The 23,581-nt window shown below is 36.2% G+C and overlaps 1 protein-coding gene and 1 long non-coding RNA gene across 2 annotated transcripts; one reads left to right on the forward strand and one right to left on the reverse strand.

Annotated features, from left to right (window-relative positions):
• Positions 1 to 2,761: 2,761 nt before the first annotated feature.
• Positions 2,762 to 4,102, reverse strand: LOC114282413 (uncharacterized). Its single transcript, XR_014328705.1, has 2 exons — positions 3,816 to 4,102; positions 2,762 to 3,729 (listed from the first exon to the last, which is right to left on the reverse strand). It is a non-coding gene; the product is annotated as an uncharacterized LOC114282413 (long non-coding RNA).
• A 3,729-nt stretch (positions 4,103 to 7,831) lies between these two features.
• On the forward strand, positions 7,832 to 16,222 carry LOC114321341 (cold-responsive protein kinase 1). Its single transcript, XM_082887481.1, has 8 exons — positions 7,832 to 8,869; positions 12,706 to 13,103; positions 13,172 to 13,294; positions 13,763 to 13,890; positions 14,028 to 14,238; positions 14,327 to 14,558; positions 14,870 to 15,017; positions 15,728 to 16,222. The coding sequence occupies exons 1-8, from the start codon at positions 8,475 to 8,477 to the stop codon at positions 16,034 to 16,036; spliced, it is 1,944 nt and encodes a 647-aa protein (XP_082743607.1). The 5' UTR covers positions 7,832 to 8,474; the 3' UTR covers positions 16,037 to 16,222.
• Positions 16,223 to 23,581: the final 7,359 nt, after the last annotated feature.

Raw genomic sequence — 23,581 nt, forward strand, 5'->3', positions numbered from 1 at the left:
CATATTCACATACACATTTTGCGTTTCTAAATGTGGATATACTTCATTTGGAAAATTTTAATGAGAAATAGGATTTTTTAGATTATAAGAATATTTATAAAACTATAAGTTAAAGATATAGGCCATGTTTGGTTTGTATTTTAGGGAAGGAAAAAAAAAAGAAAAAAAAAAGATAATAAATATTGAAAATTTAGAAACTAATTTGATAAATAAATAAATAACAAAAAAATATTTTAAAAAATATTTTTAACCTTTCAAAAGATAAAATTATATAAAAATGAAAAGTGTTTTTAATTTTTTTTTATTTCTTTCACCAAATTAATTTTAAATTTAAAAAAAAATCTAAAACAAGTTTCTGAAAATGAAACTAAACATAACAACAGGATCTAGTTAATTCAATGGTCTAATATATATATATATATATATTGGAAAATTCTATTTACATATCACTAATCCTCTTAGTACACACCATTTACTTAATTTACACCACACACATTTTGATTCCCCCCCCCCCCCCTCCCCTCCCCCTCCTCTCAATTTACACCACTTAATGCCCAAAATACCAATACCCTAACCCTAACCCTAACCCAACCATTAACAACTTTGGCCACCCTTGTCTACCATCTCCAACTCTGACAACCAACCTCTTGCCATCAATCGCCCTCTATAACTGTCGTCTCTCATTTAGCCTCTTCCTACATCTACCTTATTCTGCCATCTACATAACCCCTCGCCGCTATCATCGAAGCCCAAATTTGGAAAACCTAGATCTCTCTTCCCCATTGTAGCATCAGCACTACACCTCCATCACCATCGTTGCACTATCGCAACCTCCTAAATCTCTCTTGTTCATTTGCTTTTCAAACCCTAGATCTAGAAAACCCAGATATCTCTCTCTCTCTTTCTCTCTCTCTCTCTCTCTACAGGAAAATGGTAGAGAGAGATAGAGACCAATGACTGAAAAAGGGATGGGGTTGTTGAAGGGAGTGATTAAAGGGTTGTTGCGGTGGGAGATGTGGCGTCAAAGGTGAAGGTAGAGGTAGAAGTGGTGAGAAAAGACTAGGATGGTTGGTTAATGGGGTTATTGGAGATATGAAGTGGCAGGGGAGGGTAACCACTAAAGGTGGTGGGGTTGGGATGAGATGGCAAACGCCGGTGTTGAGTTGAAAGGGAAAGATGAGTATATAGGTCATTTGTTTGAGGGATATAAATGTAATATAAAAAAATTGGAGAAATGGTGTGTATTGAGAGAAATAGTAGTGTGTAAATAGAATTAGCCATGTATATTTTTTTGCTAAAGGCCTCAAAGAGACTTTGTCCGCCTCTGTTGCTTTGAACCAATTGATTGAGTAATTATCCGATCTTTTAGGAATTCTATGTTAGTTGTATAGTTAGTAGCTAAATATATACATAGTCCTAATAATGAGGAGATAATAGATAAACTATAACCATTCATTGGCCAGGCACATAAACATGTGATCTTCCTATCTTACTAGATAATTTTTGCAATGGTAGTGCTACATATACCAATTTGTATACTAATTAGTGTACCAATATATATATATATATATATATTATGACATTATTACTGATCCCACCCATTATACAAATTATAAATACTCAAAATATTTAAAATTATATCACATCTATAAATATACTAATTGATATACCGATTGACACATAGCATTATTTTTTAGACAATTGATGGGAGAAATTTGTTTAACCATTCAACGAATTAAAATGGGCCAGATCAGCTCCAACTATGCATCGGTAATTACTATTTTTGTTGATATAAGACCACAATGGCAAAGGATTTTATTTATTTATTTCTTAAAATTCAAAAAAAGATAAAATAGGTTAAAATAGTTAATAAGACAAAATAATACATCAAACCCATAATCATTTCGCTTTTTTTCTCACAAACATTACATCCAATTATAAAAAAAAAAAATCTAACAATCTTTATAAATATAAATATTTTAACTTACTAAAATAGTAAAAAAATAAAACCTATTAAAATAGTCAACTTTCTAAACGAGGCCATTATGAACATGCACTACAAGAAATGTCACTTTTGGCTACAAAAATATTGGTCGCCAAAAGTCACTTATTTAGTCGCTGAAACGATTTAGCGACCAAAATTTTTCGTCGCTAAGCTCGTCGCCTTTACCCTGTCGGCGATAATATTGGCGACTAAAATTTGTTTGATCGCTGAAAGTGTACACATTTGGCTACTAATCTTAGTTTAGTTGGCAAAAGGTATGTTTCCGCCATTAAAGTATTAGTCGCCGAATGAGGCTTTTTGGCTACTAACTTGTTGTGGTCGGGGAAGGTGTCACTTTTAGTTACTAAATAATTGGTTGCCGAAAGTACACATTTGGCTACTAATCTTAGTTTAGTCGGCAAAAGGTATGTTTTGGCCACTAAAGTATTAGTCGCCAATAGTTTCTTTCTCTCATTCTCAAATCTTTTAGCTACTAATTATTTGGTGACAAAAACGTTTTGGGTTATGTTTTTGCTACTAAATTATTAGTAGCCAAAACTTTTGATTACCTATTTGGCTACCAAAACATTTGGTGGCCAAATAATTTTTTTTTTGTTTTTTTTTTTAATTTTTTTTTTTTGTAAACAACCTGTATTCATTTATATTACAACCTGTACCCTGTATAAAACAATATAATCCATCAACACTAAAATATATTATCAACCATTAAAGCATTCAACAACGTGCACACATTTCAGTTCCAAGCATCCAAAAAAGTAATCTTCAACGTCCAATTCTATATATATTACAAATTTCATACAGTCCAAGTCTAATCCAACGTCAATAATTTAAATCCATACATAATTTAAAATCTTGAAGCAAACACTTGAAGTGACTCAAAACATCCATATGGCAACCTAAAGAATTCTACCACAAAGCACAACCACAACCAGACTTGAAACAATGGCTAAAGAATAACTAAAATGCTCTCTTCTCCGCGATACATTCACCTCTCATACACAAATCCTTCGATAGCGTTGAAATTTTTTTTTTTAGAACTCATATTAACTAAAGGAGCACGAAAAATGATAACAGAAAGCCAAAGCCATGAGCATTAGTCAAATGCATCGTCATCATCATCAGGAAGGGGCTAGCTAGCCGCTGTAACAAGCTCAACTTTATGCCTGTAAAGAATACCAAAGGGATAAGAAACACCACAAATTGATCATTAACAGCAACTCATAAATTTTCATTCTTGGACTCTAATGCTCCCCACAAGTTAAAAATTTACGAACTGTGAACCACCACCACCACCACCACCAAAAACTAAAATTTGAAATTTGTTTACGAAATTTTGTTTTTCGTATTTTTTAATCTTTGGTGGAATTTTTTTTCATATTTTAATCAATTTTTTCTTATATGTTTAAATGCACCTAATCTAGATGCAACTAATGATATTATCACACTATTTTTTCATTACAACATGATGCAACTAATGATATTATCACACTATCTTTGGTGGATTTTTTATCACACTATTTTTTTATCCATGATGTATCAACAAGTAGCAATCTGTAGCACTAATTCAATAAACAACAAGAAACATGCTCATGGAAAAAAGAACAAAACTTGAATGCCTTGTTATTTGCTACCTTAATTAATATTTGGGTTATGTTCTCATAACAGGTCACATATTCCTCAGTCAAATTCTCAACCTAAAATCCATGTTTGGTATCATCCCTTATCTGCAGCAGTTTAACCACCATTAAGCACACATAAAAGTAATCCAAAAAGGTATTGAAGAGAGAGAGAGAGATAGAGTAATACCCACCTCTAGGTTTCATTGGGTTGGATCAATTAATTCTCCGATTTGTTCATTGTATATCTGAGACAGCAAAAGATAAATAAAATCATTGCCTTTCACATCTCCAGTTTTAACTTGTAACCAACCAATTGTCACTAAATTAGTTCCTATGAACATAATTGACGGAAGACAAGAATATTTTTAGCTATCACATAGTAGCACACAGCTGCAATGGCAATGCTAAAATAGCTAAGAATTGAACCAACACTTTGAACAGCTAAAAATATGTAGTTTGAAAGGAAATCAGACGCTAGTCTCTGCATACAAACCATAGCCTCTTCAGTAATGAAGTATTTTGGTGTAAGCTCTAGCAGTGCTAAAATAGCACAGTACAATAAAAACACTCACTCTAACAGTTGAGTATATGTTGTGAAAAATAAACCTGAGCATCAAATTCTTACTACTACACTGCTTGCTCGGGAGAGAAATTAATGAAAATGTTTTGTGCCATCAAAAAATACCTATTACACTATCAGTCAAATGCATCAAAAAATAAATTTAAAATTCTTAATCCAATGTAAATGCTCCAAGTTCAATATGTTAGCAAGACCTCAATTTTTAAGCCTGCAAGCTCTATTCAATATGAAGAAATATAACAAACTTGTGTAGGAAATAAACATGTGAGGCTAATCAACCAAGCAAGCAAATAAATGAACTATTTCAATTAACTAACTGCAATAAAAGTGACCAAAATAACTGTTAGACATAATTTTTCCAAGAAGATTAATGCAACATTAAGACTCTATTTACATTATCAATTATAACTCATTTCTCAAAAAAAAAAAAAAAAAAAAAAAGAAGAAGAAGAAGAAGAGGAAATTTTTTTTAAATGAGTTTAATGTAACGAACTATTCTATCACTAGGGTAGTAGCATTTCTTATAGCACTGGAACTACTCTATAAACTTGCCTCTTGAAAACCATCAAGCGACAATGACATCAAAGCAACCTTTGCAGCGGCATGCTCTGCTTCTTTTAAAGTCCTAAAGTACCCTGGACTCTCAAAGGAATGCCCATCAATGGTAATTGTAGCCTGGAATTGAAGAGCATGAGGTTTGCCTTCCCTTTTACTAGAGTACAACGGCAAATCAAGACTTTTGGCTTGAGCGAAGCTCTGCAGCTGCATCTTGTACTGATATTGTATACCTACCATCACGAGGCAACTGTAAGATGTATTTGTTGAGAGATTAAATCAAAACATTCAAACAATTGCATAAGTTATATTTGATCATGATGTATTAAAGTTTTAGTAATGGAAGATAGAACAAAGGATCAAGTTGAACAACATAATACAAAAGTGATTTTTCAACAAATGATTCGTCATGTAGTCATATATATCTAAGTGCCTTGAAACAAAATTAAAAGCACAACAGAAATGACAAGCAAGTGAATGTAGTCATACATATCTCAGCATATAGGGGTTGGCTGCAGAGGAGATATGGATGAGCTGTGATGGGCTCCTGATGGTCTAGGTGCAGAATTCTCAATTTTTCTAGTTGGTAATTATGGCATATGGAGCTTCCATTCTACTGTAAATTGTAATTGACTGTGAATTATACCTGTAACACATAATTAGATTATTAATTTTCTCATGTTTTCAATCACAGGCTCAAATCTACAACGGATAATCAATGATAGTTATGCTGATATTGATTCTAATATGTCTGATTTTTGGGTGATGGTGGCAACTCTAAAGGTATTACCTCAAAATTTTCTCCAATAGTAAAATTAGCAGTAAAAACAAGCACTTACTTTTAGGATTTTGATAATTAGTGCTATTATCTTTACTGAGTTAAAATTGACTTTAACAATGAATTCATTTGTTAATATATAAAAAGGAATTCTCAGCTACTGATGTATGTTTATATTTATCACACTGATGCTTTGAAATTAGTTCCTAGGGGTTATTACACTTTGCGCCCAAAACACATATGCCCTTGTGGTTCGAAAGTGAACAAATGATGCCCATTAAGTTTGGACTGAAGTAAAAAATGGATGGAAATTGGTAGAATTCACAGCACATGTACACACGGTAATTGGATTAGGTGAGACAGTAGTAAAAAGACAAATTTTCCCTTATTTTGTCTGAAGAAAAAAGAAACTCACCAGTTTCATCCATTTTTCTTTCTATACTTCCGTCCAGCTCCTCCCTTGCATTTGTCCCTTCCCCTTCAACTCACCCAACCCCACAACCTCCTTTCACCCCCTACTGCACCATACTAACTCCACCCATCCAATTTTTCCAGTCGTCCGTCCTCATTTGCAGCTCATCCTTACCTCCTCTGCAGCCAATATAGTCCAATCTTATTGTTGAGTGATTTCCCAAACCCAAATTAAAATCCAAATATTTATATAGGGAATGACATGTATTCAGGTCCAAGTGATAGAAAAGACATAAACTTCCTTCCTTTTCCTTCATTTTCTCAGCAACCAAACAGTGGACATCCAAAAAAAGAAGAAAAACCCAATTACACCTCACCAAGATAAAGCAAAAGAATGAATCAGAATCATAGATCGGCATAAAATATAATATATAAGGAGAGAAATTAAAAAAGAGCACCTCGACAGTCCAAATGAAGAAATCAAGAGGCTCAGGAGGGCGTTCTTTGTTCATCTCCCAAATCAAGACACAAAGAAACCCAACCTTAAAATCAAATTAAGCTTGAATAAGATCAAATGATTCCATTATAAACAAAATCAGAAAAAAACGCGCATATATATAAATAAATACATAGGTACAGAGACAGACATTTATGAATATATGAGTGATGATGGATTTACCGCGTGAGGAGGAGGTGTAATTATGGGTCTGATTCTCTTCTTCTTCTTCTCCTACATTTGATGCTCAGATTACGATTTCAGAGAGAGAAACAGAGAGGGAGATTCTTTGAACCAAAAAGGCTTCACTTTTTACGCACTCTCTTGCTCTCTCTCTTTGTCACACACACACACGCACACACTGAATCTATTCACCGGCGCCGTGAGACTCCATTTGCAAAGTCCGCCGGAATCACTAGATTGGAATTGAGAAGAACATGAAAGAGAAGGGATTGAGAGATTCAGATCGCGCGAGAGAGAGAGAACATCTGTAAAGGGCTAGGGCAAATATAAGGAAAAGGAGAAAAATTAATAAAAATTAATTTTTTATTTTACATTTGCCGACTAAGGGCTTTAGTAGCCAAATGTATACCTACGGCGACTAAAAGTAGATGTTGTCGCTGCAAATCAACTTTTGGCGACTAAATATTTAGTCGCCAAAGACAAAAATTATTTTTTTATTTTACATTTGCCGACTAAAGGCTTCAGTAGCCAAATGTATACCTATGGCGACTAAAAGTAGATTTTGTCGCTGAAAATCAACTTTTGGCGACTAAAAAGACAAAAATTAATTTTTTATTTTACATTTGCTGACTAAAGGTTTTAGTAGCCAAATCTATACCTACGGTGACTAAAAGTATTTTTTGTTGCCAATTTCTAGCATTTTTGCCGACTAAATTTCTTTTAGTCGCCAATTGTAATATTTTTAGCTACTAAATTTTTTTTAGTCACCAATAATTAACATTCCCCTACGAAAAACAATTAGTAGCTAAAAAGTTGACCTTTGCCGACTAAAATTAATTTTGGTAGCCAATTTCCACATTTTTGGCGACTAAATTTGTTTTGGTAGCCAAACATGGTCGCAAAAAATGTGTTTTCCTGTAATGATGTTGAATTATTATTAATAAAATTTAATGAATTTCAAACTCGCACATAGAATGATGGCTGAGGATATGTATGTATATTCAATGCTTGAGGAATTAATTAGAGACGAAGACAAAAAAGAAACGCCAGAGCAGTTGTAGGTCATGACTCATCATTTGCCTCTCCCTATTGTAAAGAAAAGGAAAGAAAATGGGTCTTCCTTCCAAGTCTCACATTCCCACAGATTAATGACTCATCATATCTTTTAATGTTATATAAATAAATAAAAAATCACATATAAAATGTACAATAATTCTCATAGGTGGAATCCACACATATAGAACCCATCTTTACGTTGAGATCTTGTATATATTCTCTATAAATAGTATTTGTCTGTCTTTTTCATCCCCTATAATATCATTCTATTATATTATATTCTATTCTATTTTTTGAGAATTACAAGTCTTCTCTTTAAAAAGTAAAATAAATAAATAAAATTGCAAATCAGTAAAAAAAAAAAAAAATCATGGAAAAGTTTACCCTTCAATTATTAAAATTAATAAAATTTAAAATTTATTTTGAAAACCAACAATACTAGGTAGTTCAAAATTTTGTGGCTCAAATGGCTCAAATCACTTAAAACGACGTCGTTTTGACAGATTTTGAGTATAAAACGGCATCGTTTTAACAGATTTGAGCCATTTGAGCCATAAAATTTTGAGTTACCAAACATTTTCCTTTGAAAATAAGCATTGAATTGAAATTTTCCCTTCAAAAAAAAAAAGGGTTTAATTAGGTGTGGTCAACAACTTGTGTAATAAATACCATATGTGGGTGGTTATGAATTTCATCATGTCCTGCGTCAATTCACAGTCTCACGTTAGCTTTCGAATATTTATGCTCTTTTTGAGTTCCTAACTAGTTAGTGCGTGTTAGAGACGACAACAATGAAGACACCATTTATGCTACCGTGTCGGAGGGGGTGGTTGATGGCGGTGGTGATAATAGCAGTTGCATTGATTTTAGAGTCGGCCATGTCAGATCCAGAAATCAATCTTCTGAACAAAGGTTGCAGTCAGTACAACGCGACAAATCTCTCAGATTTTTTCAGCAACCTGAACGCGACATTCTCAGACCTGAGGAATCAGGTATCGAGCCAAAACAAAAAGTTTGCGACAGCACAGCAGGCAAGGACATCGGACCCTGTCTATGCCATGGTTCAGTGCAGGGACTACCTCTCTGTGGCCGACTGCGTGTCCTGTTTCGATGCTGCTGTCTCTCAGATTCGCAACTGCTCCGCCGCCAACGGTGCTCGTGTCATTTATGATGGCTGCTTCCTCAGGTTAGGCTTGCATATGCATTTCTCCCACCTTATAAATTTCTCATCTTTACATAGTTTGCAGAGTTTGTGTCAAATTCCATCTTTTCTTAGTTAACTCTCTCAATCAAATTTTCATTCAATTAACCCCCTCTAGTGTTATCATAAAATTTTCATATTTTTATGAATAATTTAATCTGATAGATATTACCATGATGAAATTTAATTGGGGTTTTTTTTTTAAGGTCCTTGGTATTATGATTTTATAGCATAAAGGACACTCAATATTTTTATAATGTCTAAGGTCCTTCAACATCGATCCAGAGAAAATTCGATCCAGAGAAAATTCAATCCAGAGAATTTCTCTGGACCAATCACAGAGAAAATTCCAAATTTCTCTGGATACATCACAGAGAAAATTTCAAATTTCTCTGGACAACGATAAGGACTAGTGCTCTGTTTCAGAGAAAATTGGGTTGGTCCAGAGAAATTCTCTGATTTGGACTAAATTTTCTCTAGATTAAACTAGTGCTCTGCTTCAAAGAAAATTAGGTTGGTCTAAAGAAATTCTCTGGGTTGAACTAGTGCTCTGCAGAGAAAATTAGGTTAGTCCTGAGAAATTCTCTGATTTGGTCCAGAGAAATTCTCTGGGTTGAACTAGTATTCTGCAGAGAAAATTGGGTTGATCTAGAGAAATTCTCTGGTTTGGTCCAGAGAAATTCTCTGATTTTTTAGTGTTCTACTTCAGAGAAAATTGGGTTGATCCATCTCTAGTTTGGATCTTCACCTCTTGGAGCCGGAACTTGATATGTAACTAAGGAAGTCCTATAGCATTTTGTCTCGTAGGGTATTGTCCTGTAGGGTACTATTCCGGCTCTCGATCTAAAGCTACTGGCTTTACTGGTCTTGGCTATGCTTATATCTTAGCTTCTATAGGATCTGTACTTGGATATGCAACTTTTGGTCCTTAGACTCTCACCCTCGTATCTGCTAGCTATGGATATGGATCTGTGGTCTCCACTAATAGATAGTGCATCCTGGACAAATTGTCTTTTCTTGAAGCTCTAAATTGCGAAGCAGATACATGGCAGAGAGAGAGACATAGGTGTGGCTAAGCTTGAAGGTTTTTTTTCCCCTGTTCTGGGGGTTCACTGATCATGGCTGGTTGTGTTTAGGTGGATGAAGATGAAGCGTGGCTCTTCATGTTTACCGATGGTGAGTACATCTCTTAAGGTGTAGTTGGTTGCCGGCATTGATTATTCATTGAGGATTTTTTTGACTTCTGGGGTGTGTCTGTGATCGGGAAGGGTTTGGTAAGGTTAAATTTCTCTGTGATATGTTAAGGGACCTTAGACATTAAAAAATAATTTTATGGATCTCTTCCATTACAAAAAGTGGGAGAGGGACCCTAGACTAATTTTCCCAATTTAATTTGTGGGGAAAATATTAATTTTTTCACACAATTTATATTTTTAATTGAATATGAAATTTTTTTACATACATTGGATACAGATTGAAAATAACATAACATGATAAGATTAAAAAAAAAATGTACAAGTTAGGTTTGTTTTGAGATAATTCCGACATAAAATTCTATATTTTAGAAAGGGAGTTGCTTTTCATTTTATGTATCTAAAAATTGACGAGTATGTAATATTTTTGTACAACTACATCATTCTATTTTTAAATTTTATAAATTTATTTTGTAATTTTAAACCACTACTCTTTTTATAATAAATAAATAAAAACCATCAAATTTAAAGTGAGTTGTACTGATTGTGAGTCTATAAATTTATTTTCTAGTTTTAAACCAGTACTCTTTTTATAATAAATAAATAAAAACCATCAAATTTAAAGTGGGTTGTACTGATCGTAAGTCTATAAATTTATTTTGTAATTTTAAACCAATACTCTTTATATAATAAATAAATAAAAATCACCAAATTTAAAGTGAGTTGTACTGATTGTGAGCCGGTACTATTTTCTTATTTATTTTTAATTAAATGGTGAGGTAGAACCCACGCCTTAAAGTTGCTGTCCATCAATGTTTATGTGAAAGAATTCGAAACAACTTGCTAAAAAAATAATTTGATAAAATTTCAATAATATATCCTTCCTACCCTACCCTAAATAATTGACAAAAAGTAATAATTCGTTACATATTAACATACATATATGATGAGTTATACTTCTTAAATTATTATTTAGGTCGTCATCATCATTAGATAGATGTATTTTTAAAAAATTCGTTAAATATTTACAGATATTATTAAACACAAAATATGACATAGATGTTTGACAAAAAGTGAAGCTCATATGAAGGGAGACATATCTTTTGTAAAACATTTATATCATATTTTGTGTTTAGTCTTTGTATTTTTAACATTATTGATAATGCATCAATCTGTTTCTCTTTTGAAAAATATCTAAAGGTAGAGAAAGTCAGTCACTCCAAAACCACATTAAAAAAAAAAAAAGAAAAAAAAAAGGAAGAAGAAGAAGGGATAGGTATTGATGTCTGTAATTGATATCCCCTGCCTATAATTGATAGAAATGGCTATAATTGATATGATTTGAAACTGGAATCTAGGATAGAAATTTCATTATTTCATTGGATATGTCCAATTGCATTATCAATTTATCCTAATAAATATGGACAGATCTGATGATTCTGGCAATTATGTACCATTTTCTAAGAGATAAGTTTTGGTCAACTGTCACCAAATTTATAATATGAAAGTTTATAAATGTTTACAGCTATACACAAGCTTGAGGCCCTTTTTTGTTTCATTAGTTTGATTTGTTCACCAATAAAAACAAAATTTTAATTTAGTTTGATTTGCCTTTTTAAGAAAAATAATTAATAAGTTTATTTTTTTGACTAGATCCAGTAATGCGTAAAAAAGATGATTAGCAAGTATAAAAGGCATGAATGAAAAAATTGTCATAGATATTGTAATATACCACCACATTATTAGGTTTGAAAAGCGAGTCTAACTTTTGAATTAGAGTAATACTCCTCTTTGTTTACTTAGTTGTGGTTTTTCAATAACCTACAAACAGCCCATGTGAATTTTTTTGACTAATTACTTTAATTTTCTAGACTAGTTAATTTAAAAAATAAAATAAACAAAAACCAAGTTGCATGTGATACATCACACATATATAACCTTAATCCTTAATAAGAAAAAGACTAACTTGTCCTTAGGCATGGGAGGCTCCATAATATGGAATGGAATTTAGCAATTTCAAGCTCAAGAATGGAATTCCTAATAGTCTAGAATGAACAAGGAAGAGTGAATACTGCCTCCGTCCCAAAATATTAGTCTTTTTTGGAAAATTTAACTTTTTTTGATAGTACACTTATTGCATTTGAAAAAAGTTGATTTTTCAAAATTACCCTTTTGATAGCACATTTTTTAGGAATATTAATGTCATAATTGTACTTTTTAAATTGTTTATTAATTTAAAAGAATAGCAAAATAGGAAATTTACATTATTTTTGTACTTGATTTATAAAGAGGGACTAATATTTTGGGACAATGAAAAATGGAATAAGAGACTAATATTTTGGGACGGAGGGGGTAATAAGAATTGTAATTTTGGCATTTTAATTAAAATTTTGATAGCATCATCATATTCTAATCATATTCTATCTTATATATTAACTGTAGACTAACAGCAAGAAGTTATGCGAATGTAAAATATAAGGGAGACTGATGTAATTATCACATATTCATTAGGTCAACTCTATATATTTTTGTGTCCGTAGTAAACTTGTTTGCGAATAGTTTTTTTTTTGTAAACTTGTTAACCGTAGACTAACAGCAAATTTTTTTTTTTTATTTTTTTTTTTAAAGGTATGAAAGCAGCAGCTTCTATGACCAAGGCACTCTCCCTGGCAATGTTGGCGTATGTGGCAGTAGGACTGTATCACAGGCTACGGCTTTTGACACAGCTGTGCAAGGACTATTAACCGATCTTAAAATCGCAACACCAAAGATAAATGGATTTTTTGCAGCAACAAAGAGTGAAGTGGTAGGTGGTAGCGCAACCGTGTATGCCGTGTCACAATGTGCAGAAACAATAAGTGAGAGCACTTGCCAAGATTGCTTGACAGTGGCATATGCCAACATACAAAGTTGTCCTCCTAATGCAGATGGTAGGGCTGTTGATGCCGGTTGTTTTCTTAGATACTCGGACACTGCCTTCTTTGCTGATAACCAGACAACAAATATCAACCCCTTTCTTGTAGGAGGTAAGACCTCTTCTCTCTACAAAATAAATGAGAGAAACACATAAATTAGTCATTTTTGTGCTGTACAGGAGGATCTAGCAAGAAGAATGCCATTATTGGAGGAGTGGTTGGAGGTGGAGGAGGTCTTTTGTTTATAGTTGCAATCGTCTTATGGTATCAACTATCAAGAAAGTCGAAGTTAGTTCCAAGAGGTAAATCAATATTTACAAATAGAAAAGTGTACCCAAAAAAGAAAAGAAAAAATCGTGGTTCAAAATTATAAAGTGTGGTGGAGACCTCTTTCAGAATAAATTTGGGACTTGCATTAATTTTGATGTTTCGTATTTCTTTGATTATCTTTTTCTATGATATTTACAGGCATGATTTGTCAATGTCATTTTCCTTTGGCCAGGATATACTTGAAATTACACAATTTGCCAAATTTATGGCATATTGCTTTTTTCATCAAAATCAACGCGAAACTTGAATTAATCCCATGCCAATGTAATTGTATGACACTGACTTCTAATTTTAAACCATGATTACCACTTTCTTTTCAATCTTCTGTCGTTAACTTCCAATAATTACAAACCCTAGAACCCAAAGTTTTAATTTTATTTCTTCTTGCTTTTGAACTTTGCTGATATGATATGACATGTGATTTTATACTTCTGTAACAGGTAACATATTAGGGGCATCCGAGCTGCAAGGACCAGTGATTTACAGTTACAAAGATTTGAAATCTGCAACAAAAAACTTTAGTGAAGAAAATAAACTAGGGGAAGGAGGTTTTAGTGATGTATACAAGGTACAATTAATTTGATATATTATGCATCCCAAAACCAAATCCATCATTTTCACTTCTTCTTTCTTCCCAATTTTTTGATTCACAAATTGAATGTTGCATATTTATATTCTCAACCTCATTATTAAGTCATTGAACAGGGTGCTCTGAAAAATGGAAATATAATTGCAGTGAAGAAACTAGCTCTAAGTTCGAGTAGAGCGAAGGCTGATTTCGAAAGTGAAGTGAAGCTTATTAGTAATGTGCATCACCGAAATCTCATCCGACTTCTAGGGTGTAGCAACAAAGGACCAGAACTACTACTTGTCTATGAGTACATGGCAAATGGAAGTCTTGATAGGTTCTTATATGGTAAAAAAAAAAATTGAGGAGACATTGAATTTCTTTTTCTTATATATTAGTTTCTACTTCATGTGGGAAAGTTTCATATTATTAACAGGTGAAAGAAGAGGTGCCTTGAACTGGAAACAACGGTTTGAGATAATATTTGGGACAGCCCGGGGTCTTGCCTATCTTCATGAGCAATTCCATGTTTGTATCATACATCGAGATATAAAATCCAACAATATTCTACTAGATGATGATTTCCAACCCAAAATAGCTGATTTTGGATTGGCAAGGCTTCTACCTGAGGATCAAAGTCATCTTAGTACCAGATTTGCCGGGACCTTGTAAGCATGAAACCAACCATTTCCCAGCTAATTAATCCCTATGTTCAATGTTGACTTTCAAATCTTTTAGTGGTCTGCATATCTGATAATTTCATATCTTTGAAAAGATACCTAAAAGAACAATGTTGAGGCTATTTTCTGAGTGATATACATCCATAATTTTTGTGAGTGATATAATGGATTGTATTAGAGGCTATTTTGATGCCTAATTGAAATTAAACCAGTGATATGTTTTCATGTAACAAATCTAGTACTTCTAGTAAAATATTTGAAACCATTGAATGATAACTAACTAGTTTCTCATGCAACAGGGGTTATACAGCACCAGAATATGCCATCCATGGACAGTTGTCTGAGAAGGTTGATACTTACAGCTTCGGTGTTGTTGTCCTTGAAATCATAAGTGGCCGAAAGTGTAATGAAATGATGGCCGAATCTACTGAATTTCTCCTTGAACAGGTACCTTCACATGACTTTTTCATAATGATGGTCATTTTCATATAGACTCTTTATATAGAATTTAAGAACAGCATGTGGCAATGACATTCTTGAAATCATGAACCATATTGATGGACATGTTGATTTTCAATGAACCATATGAATTCTATTTGTATAGCATTATTCTAAACTTAATAATAAACCAAAAAAAATGTAGAAATTTGTCTAGAAAAATGAACAGAATAGTTGTGTTGGCATTCATCTTGACCATATCTGCACTTTATTTGGATGAATGCAGTGGTTGCCAGCATTGCATTCTGTACAACTTGACTTGGGGAGTTTCATCTTCTAGTCCTATTTGATAAGATCTATTGGGATAGTGTGGATCTTGATAAATACTACACACTAAGCCCTTGCTAGAAGATGAGGGTATAGGGGGCTTACTCCCTATCTAAATTTGGAATAAGAGTATTTTTGGTATTTCTTTGTTACCTATTATCCTAATTTCTCTATGTTTCTGTTGTAGCATTTTTTTATCATAATAGAACCACGACAACCATGAATGTAACCCTAGTTTGGGGTGAACCATGAAAATATCGTGTTCTTGTATGTGCATATGACTTGGGCTTTTGTTCTTCTTTGTTTTTCATATCTCACCGATCCTAGTTAAGTGTTACAGATTCCTAACAAGATTTTCCTACTTTGTGCTTTTGAATGATGGTTTTTAATAGGCATGGAAGCTGTATGAGGATGACATGCATTTGAAGTTGGTGGATGAGAGCATGAATGAATACAGAGAGGAAGAGGTGAAGAAAGTGATAGAGATTGCTTTGATGTGCACTCAATCGCCAGTTTCTGTAAGGCCAACAATGTCTGAAGTAGTTGTTTTGCTTGTAAGTGAGCGCTCAATTGAGCTGACAAGGCCAACAAGGCCTACCTTAATTGACAATGATAAGAAGATTCGTGGGGAGACAACCGCTGCCACCGGTCCATCAACATCCGATGCCACTGCATCTTTCACCGAGTTTACAGGTCGCTAGATAGCTTGACAATGTCGGTGTATGTGGCAATAGGACTGTATCGTAGGCTACGGCTTTTGACACAGCTGTGCAAGGACTATTAACCGATCTTAAAATCGCAACACCAAAGATAAATGGATTTTTTGCAGCAACAAAGAGTGAAGTGGTAGGTGGTAGCGCAACCGTGTATGCGGTGTCACAATGTGCAGAAACAATAAGTGAGAGCACTTGCCAAGATTGCTTGACAGTGATTCTAGTTTGGAGAAAAGAAAAGATGGACTAAATATGCAATGATTAAATTGATGTTATACTTGAGGAAGCTTACACATCTCATGAATTGAGTCTATTCCCAAATTGACTTTGATAACTAATATTATAGCCAATATATGTTTGATTTATTTGTTTCTTATTTCACTTACCTATAATAATAGATCCAATACATAATTTTCTTTTAATTCTTTTTAGGTATTGAATTGGATGAAAAAATTATAAAGGTATTGAATAACGTCATGTATAAACTAATTCTTATGAATGCAGATTCTCTCTGATTTAGTCTGGGCCATCACCCTCCACTGGCTAGGCTCAAGTAGGTAAATCATTCATAAATAAAATTAAATTGATTTGTAATCGTAGCCAAATAATTTAATTGCATTTGTTTTAAAATAAATGAATGGTAAACAAATCTGTTTATCATATTTGTCGTTTATTTTTTTTAAATAAATATTATTGAATCATACTGCTATAATTACCTGATCAATTTGAAATTTTTTTTTTTTTTTTGGGTATATGATTTGCACTGAGTTCTAAAATATCAACAATTTAAGGCCAAGTTTGGCAAGTTGTCAAAAAGTCAAAAAGTTACTCAAAAAATTAAAAAGTTATCACTATTCACCAAAAGTCAAAAATTACAACTGCACAACTTCCAATCTTAATTTTCCCCTACACATTAATTTATACAATTTTTTAATACATATTTTTTCATAAAAAGTCAAAAAGTTAACCCAAATATTCATATTTTTTTCTTCAATTTTTTAATCTAAAAAGACAATGCTATGAGCCGTGTGTTCAACATCAAGTATTTGGGCTGTGTGTTCACATCAATTTTGGGCCGTGTGTTCAACATCAAGTATTTGGGCTGGGTGTTCAGATTTCAAGATCAGTGGGCTGTGTGTTCACATCAAGTTTGGGCCGTGTGTTCAACATCAAGTATTTGGGCTGTGTGTTCAGATTTCAAGATCCATGGGCTGTGTGTTCACATCAATTTTGGGCCGCGTGTTCAACATCAAGTATTTGGGCTGGGTGTTCGGATTTCAAGATCAGTGGGCTGTGTATTCACATCAAGTTTGGGCCGTGTGTTCAACATCAAGTATTTGGGCTGTGTGTTCACATCAAGTTTGGGCCGTGTGTTCAACATCAAGTATTTGGGCTGTGTGTTCAGATTTCAAGATCAGTGGGCTGTATGTTCACATCAAGTTTGGGCCGTGTGTTCAACATCAAGTATTTGGGCTGGGTGTTCAGATTTCAAAGATCAGTGGGCCGTGTGTTCACCTCAAAGTTTGGATCGTGTGTTCAACATCAAGTTTGGGCCGTGTGTTCAACATCGAGTATTTGGGCTGTGTTCAGATTTCAAGATCAGTGGGCTGTGTGTTCACCTCAAAGTTTGGGCTGTGTGTTCAAACATCAAATTTATGGGCTGTGTGTTCAGATTTCAAGATCAGTGGGCTGTGTGTTCACCTCAAAGTTCGAGCCGTGTGTTCAACATCAAGTATTTGGGTCGTGTGTTCAACATCAAGTATTTGGGGCTGTGTGTTCAAATTTCAATTTATGGGTTGTGTGTTCAGAAATTCAAGTGTTTAAGCGGCGTGTTCAAAAGTGCAAACAAAATGCTGTGTCATAGGCTAAAGTGTTCAGGACGAGCTGCGTGCTAGGATAAACTGAAATATGGTGCGCGAAAGTGTTCGGAACGAGCAGATAAGCATGCATAGGGAAAGCATGAAACGCACGGAAAATACAGAATATATTGCAGAAAAATGTAAAAGCAAAGTAAATACCTCTCGTGCCTCATGGGAGAGGTGAGACTCCGGCTCTCGCAAAAGCAGATCCCCGGGCGCTCGATCATCAAAATTAGTAAAGTGATAGAAAACAGCCCGCGGAAGGACGTGTGCCGGAGGGTCGTACCTCTCGGGTATGAATGGTCGAACCCGCGGAGGCAGAGCCATAACATCTGGGTCACCTCCGGCACCTGGGGGACCTCCACCGTGAGGAAATTGACCCGCCATTTCAGAAAATCTGCAAAAAAGGAGCCAAAATGAGCAAAAATGAGCCAAAATTGGAAAAAGTCAACAAAAGTCAACTCTCGGGAAATGAAAAAGTCAACAAAAGTCAACTCCCGAGAAAATCTTCCAAATATTGAGACAAACTCACCTCAAGTGGTGAAAATGAGAAAAGAAGCACCGAAATCAAAATTTAATCGGTCCAAAGTGACGAAAATCGAAAGATTTCGCGAAAACAACTTGCGTGGGGCGTTGGAAAACGCGTATGGAGCGTAGATCTGAGAGGGAGAATGCTCTAGGAGGGGAGAGGGACTGATTTTGGAGCTGGAGTTATGAGGAAAAAGTCTTTGGCCAAGTGTATTTAAAGGAATGAGAGCAAAATGACCGAATTGCCCTGGATTTGGACTAGGGGGTCGGCCGACCACCTTTTGTGGCAGGCCGACCACCCCCTTTGCAAAAGGCTGGTCGGTGGCCTCTCCTTGGGACGAGACCTGGTCGGTGATGTTCCCCAAGTGCCCACCAAGCTCTCTGCAAATTTTGGGAAGGATTGGAGTCCCCGGGACCTGAAAAAGTACAAAAGAAATGCACATTCCGTCGCGAAATCGCTCTACCGGAACTTCAACTCCAACTTTCAATACGTTTCTCATCGTTACTCGTCGAAAGTGAGATGTATCCTTTTTGAACATGTCGTGACCTCTCCGGGAGGTAAACCGGAGGTCGCAATTGAGTCACCTTCATCGAAAATTTGCATTTCTTTGCTCGTCGTTTTACGACAAATTCGCACTCGAGTTCACATTTATTTTGCATTGTTATGCACGTCACTTGCGTTCCCATGCACACCACTCATACCACTGTACACGTTTCACGGGTTTTGTCATATCTCCATACTTAACCCGCGTTGTTACGCGCGTTACTCCTCACATTGCAATGCACTTTTCTATCGACGCCGCGATTGTCTGCATTCAATATCGCTTTGAAAATATGTTGTTAACAATGTTGTACTTGTTGAGTTTATCTATTTTCAGGGCACGATATTGTATGTACGGTTCATTTGAGGTTGGTGCGACCAGACGAACCGCGCAGGTATTGTATCTTCTCCGTGTGAGACGTGGCGAGGATTGAATAATTCTCCGTATTCTTAACTGCATGAAATGTAGTATTGTTTTGCATTCTTGCTTAAAACTGTTGCATCTATTATGAATATGTGCTTCATTACAGCTTGCTGCATTTGCATGATCATTGAGTTACCTTCAACTTCTTGCATCGTCGGTTGCATTTTTCCCCTACCTGCGGGCACGCCTGCGGGCGCATCTCTGTTTACCTCGCCTGTTTGTCTAAGTCTTCGGCCTTGTCAAAAATGGGTCGTCTCTGAGCTTTGACATTCACTCCCGTCACTTATGACTTCCGAGTTCTGTCAAAGAGGGGCAACTGTAGACACCCCATTTTTGACTGACCTTAAGAATCAGACGTCACCAGTTGAGCGCTCGGTGATATTGCATATCGTGCTCGTTCAGAAGTTTCAGAGTCTCGATTGCGAGCTTTGCCTCCGGACTTTGGGGCTCTCTTGTGCTTTGCCTCGGTTTGTGAACTAGGTCCTGTTTTCTCTGTTTTCTCTTCCCGAAGGGAGAGAGAGGTCTCGTAGATCATCTCTCAGTGGCCGTAGGCTACGTTTTGTGGTCGTATGCCATTTTTCCCGTTTGGAACCTGGTTTCTGATTTTTCAGAGCCGACGGCCGTGTGCCTCAGTTCGGGACTGCTTAACCACCTCCGTTTGCTCCGATTTTTGGCATGCATCTTATTTCCTCCCTTTTGAGGGACACTGCGGTCCGAGAAACCAACTTCGTGGTCAAACGCCACCTCCGGTGCTCAACAGCCCATTTTCGGGGCCCCGGGCCGCGCGTTTCGGTCCCCCGAACCTCCGTTTTACATCCGTTTTGTTTCATTTTTGGTGGGGACCTTATTTTCATTGTTAGGAAGCTTGTAGGAGGGTGGGAGGCCAGCAATTGTTTTGAAAAGCCAGCTTTATTTCTTCATCGCTCTCCGTCGCCCGTATTCCTCACTAAAAAGCTAATGTTGACCACCTCGGGGCCACTTTCTTCAACCCTAAACTCCATATTTGTGTTGTACACACCTGGGAGGCCACCAATATGAACAGGCCGACTAGCAATTGTCCTTGACCCTTTTGAACCCCTCGTAAAAGCTAGCTTTTCTCTCTCCTGGGTCACTATTTCTGGTTTTTCTCTACAGGGTTGTGTTGTGCTCATCTGGGAGGCCACCTTTCTGGGTAGGTCGACCAGAAATTGTGATTGACCCTTTTGACCCCTAGTCGGCCGACCAGGGGAGGTGGCCGGCCGACCACCTGAGCCTTCTGAACCTGGTCGGCCTGAACCCCCTATCCAAGTTCTTTCCAGCTGTGTATTTTGTTTCCCCCCAGATTTTGTATTCGGGGGGGGCTGTCTTTGGGGGGGAAATTTGAATTGGTTTTCCCTCCCTTTTCCTCCACTTCTCCCTCTATAAGACCAGACCCCCCAGCTCCATTTTGAGGGGTTGACAAAAACCAATTGGAGCCTTGCATACATACATCCTCTCTCCCTACTCCAAGCCTCAAAATACCTTTGTTCTTGGACCATTTCTACACCACCTCATAGCACCACACCTCCATACTCCATTCCAGAAACTTGGAGGTTATTTCCAGAGGTTAGGAGCACCATTTCTTCAACCAAAAGCTGCTGGTTCATTGGTCTTCAAGGGTAAGTCTTCTTTCTCCATTTTCTAGTCTTTTCTTGCTCTATATTTAAGCCTTGCTTGTAAGCATTTTTGGGCTCCAATCCAAACTGGAAATAGCCATATTTTGAGCTCCTTTTCATGTTTGATCAAGGACCTCTTGCTGTTTGAGGTCTCTTACTATCACTTTCCTCTTTAAATCTCTTTTAGGCTTTGTTTTTGCATGATATTTTAGGCTTATTTTTTATATGTTTTGGACTTTGACATAAACTGTGAAATATCTTGTTTTGAGCCTCTCTTCAACTTTGTTGAAGGGCTCTCCTCTGTTTGAGGCCAGCAGCTATCACTTGCTTCTTTATCCCTCTTTTAGGCCTTTTTCTTGCATGATATTTTGGGCCTACTTGTGATTATTTTCGAGACTTTATGTAAACTGTAAAATAACTTTTTTTGAGCCCCTACTCAACATTGTCGAAGGGCTCTCCTATGTTTGAGGTCTCCTACTATCACTTGCCTCTTTATCTCTCTTTTAGGCCAATTTTCGCATAGTATTTTAGGCTTATTTGTGAGCTGTTTTGGACCTTGCCATAAACTGTGAAATATCTTGTTTTGAGTATCTCTTCAACTTTGTTGAAGGGCTCTCCTCTTTTTGAGAACAAAAGCTACCACTTGTCTATTTACCCCTCTTTTAGGCCTTTTCTTGCATGATAGTTTGGCCTTATTTGTGATTATTTTCGTGGCTTGATGTAAACTGTAAAGTACCTTATTTTGAGCCCCTCTTCAACTTTGTTGAAGGGCTATTTGCCATTTGGGTCCAGATTCTGTCCCTTGTGTTTAATCTCTCTTTTAGGGCCATTTTTGCATGATAGATTAGCCATATTTGTGTTCATTTTTTAGACTTGTTATAAACTGGAAATATACATGTTTTGGGACTTCCTTGGTTCTGTCTTCATTCTTCATGATCAAATAATGCATGTTTTGTATAGCTATAAGTCAATGCATGTGCCTAGTTTTGTGTTTCGGGACCATTCCATGCATCGGGTGCCATGTTTACATGTTTCGGGACCATTTTGCATCACATTTTAGTTCTGAAAATTTGCATGCTTGCATACCATGTTCCATGCCTTACCATGCTTTGGTAGAGTGGCATTTGTTGCCTTAGGTTTGGTCCTCAGTTTGCGTGCATGCGTGCACGTATTTCGAGAGTCCCATTTTCATCTGATGGCTACTGATGTGAGTGTGGCTGAGGTCCACTCATGTTGGTGTAAGTCCATTGTGCATTGTGTATGCCATCTTAGTTCATAGCATTGTGTATGCTAGATTGTATGTTAGAGCCTTGTGTATGCCTCGTTACATCGAGCATTGTGTATGCCATTTCATACCATTGTGTATGCTAGGTCGCATGTTAGGATTGCATTCATGCATGTCATGCATATTGCATAGTGTTTGGGATAGGAGTTAACCCAAGCACGGGAAACGAGGTACGTTTCGTACTCCGAGTGACGGAACGTGTCTCAATTCCTAGTTGCGGACACTTCGGATTATCCATGATGGAGTTTAGGTCTTGTTATGTTTATATGCGCATTCATTTCATACTGAGTCGTGCAAATCGATTCCTCGGCCATCATGCATCGAGATGCGTGATTGGTGGCACGAGGATCGAGGACTACACTCCCTGAAGAGTAGTCATGCATACATACGTGAAAATACTTTGCCATGCCCCGTTGTTGCTCTCTGTTGCAGCAAATCAGAAATCAACAGCCTTCCGGAGCTTGGCACGCATTCAAAGAAAAATTACAAACAAAGGCAAACCGGGGCATCACAAGGGATTTTCCGACAAAGGCAACCCGAGCATGAATCATTCATCATTTGGAACAGAGCTGAGGCGGTCCACGGATTTACGTGCCAATTTATTGCTTTCCTAGATTAATTTGTTAATTAATTAGGGTTTTGTAATTATTTGGACTGTAATTATTTATTCGGGACTGTATTATTTATTCGGACCCTCCGAGCGAGGGCACAACTGTAATAAGTGTGCGTATGTGTGATGTATGTCTTCCAACCCCACGTCTTTCTCCCTTTTATTTACCCGCTTATGATGGTTAGATTAGGGCATGTTTCAATTAGCATATAGCATGATAGCATGTTTGCATTCATTCATCTATATTGCATGCACCGGGCTCGGCACATCATACTAACTACATTGTATTTCAATTCCGAGTTGAATACGTGTTAGCTGTATCATTTCATATGCCATGTTTAGAATAGCCGAGCCTGCTATAGTTGCATTTTTGCATGTGTTGCATTAGGCATTTCTGTATAGTTAGGATCATGCATGGATTTTTAATTAGCTTCTGTTTTGGCTTGGAGTACTCGGTGAGTTTTATGCTTTAGCATCCTTGCATGTGTGTGAGTGACTGCCATGATAGCATGCTTACCATGAGGCTAATTGCTTATGTGATATAACTGCCTGAATGCCTGTGGGTGAAGGTTGGGTTATTTGAGTTGGAGCAATTCGTTAAAATGTGTGTTTTAAGCCCACTAGATAGTGGCAAAATCATGTTTTCTAAGCC

This window comes from Camellia sinensis, chromosome 1 (assembly GCF_055761805.1).
Source record: "Camellia sinensis isolate YWXY chromosome 1, ASM5576180v1, whole genome shotgun sequence".
Lineage (NCBI taxonomy): Eukaryota > Viridiplantae > Streptophyta > Magnoliopsida > Ericales > Theaceae > Camellia > Camellia sinensis.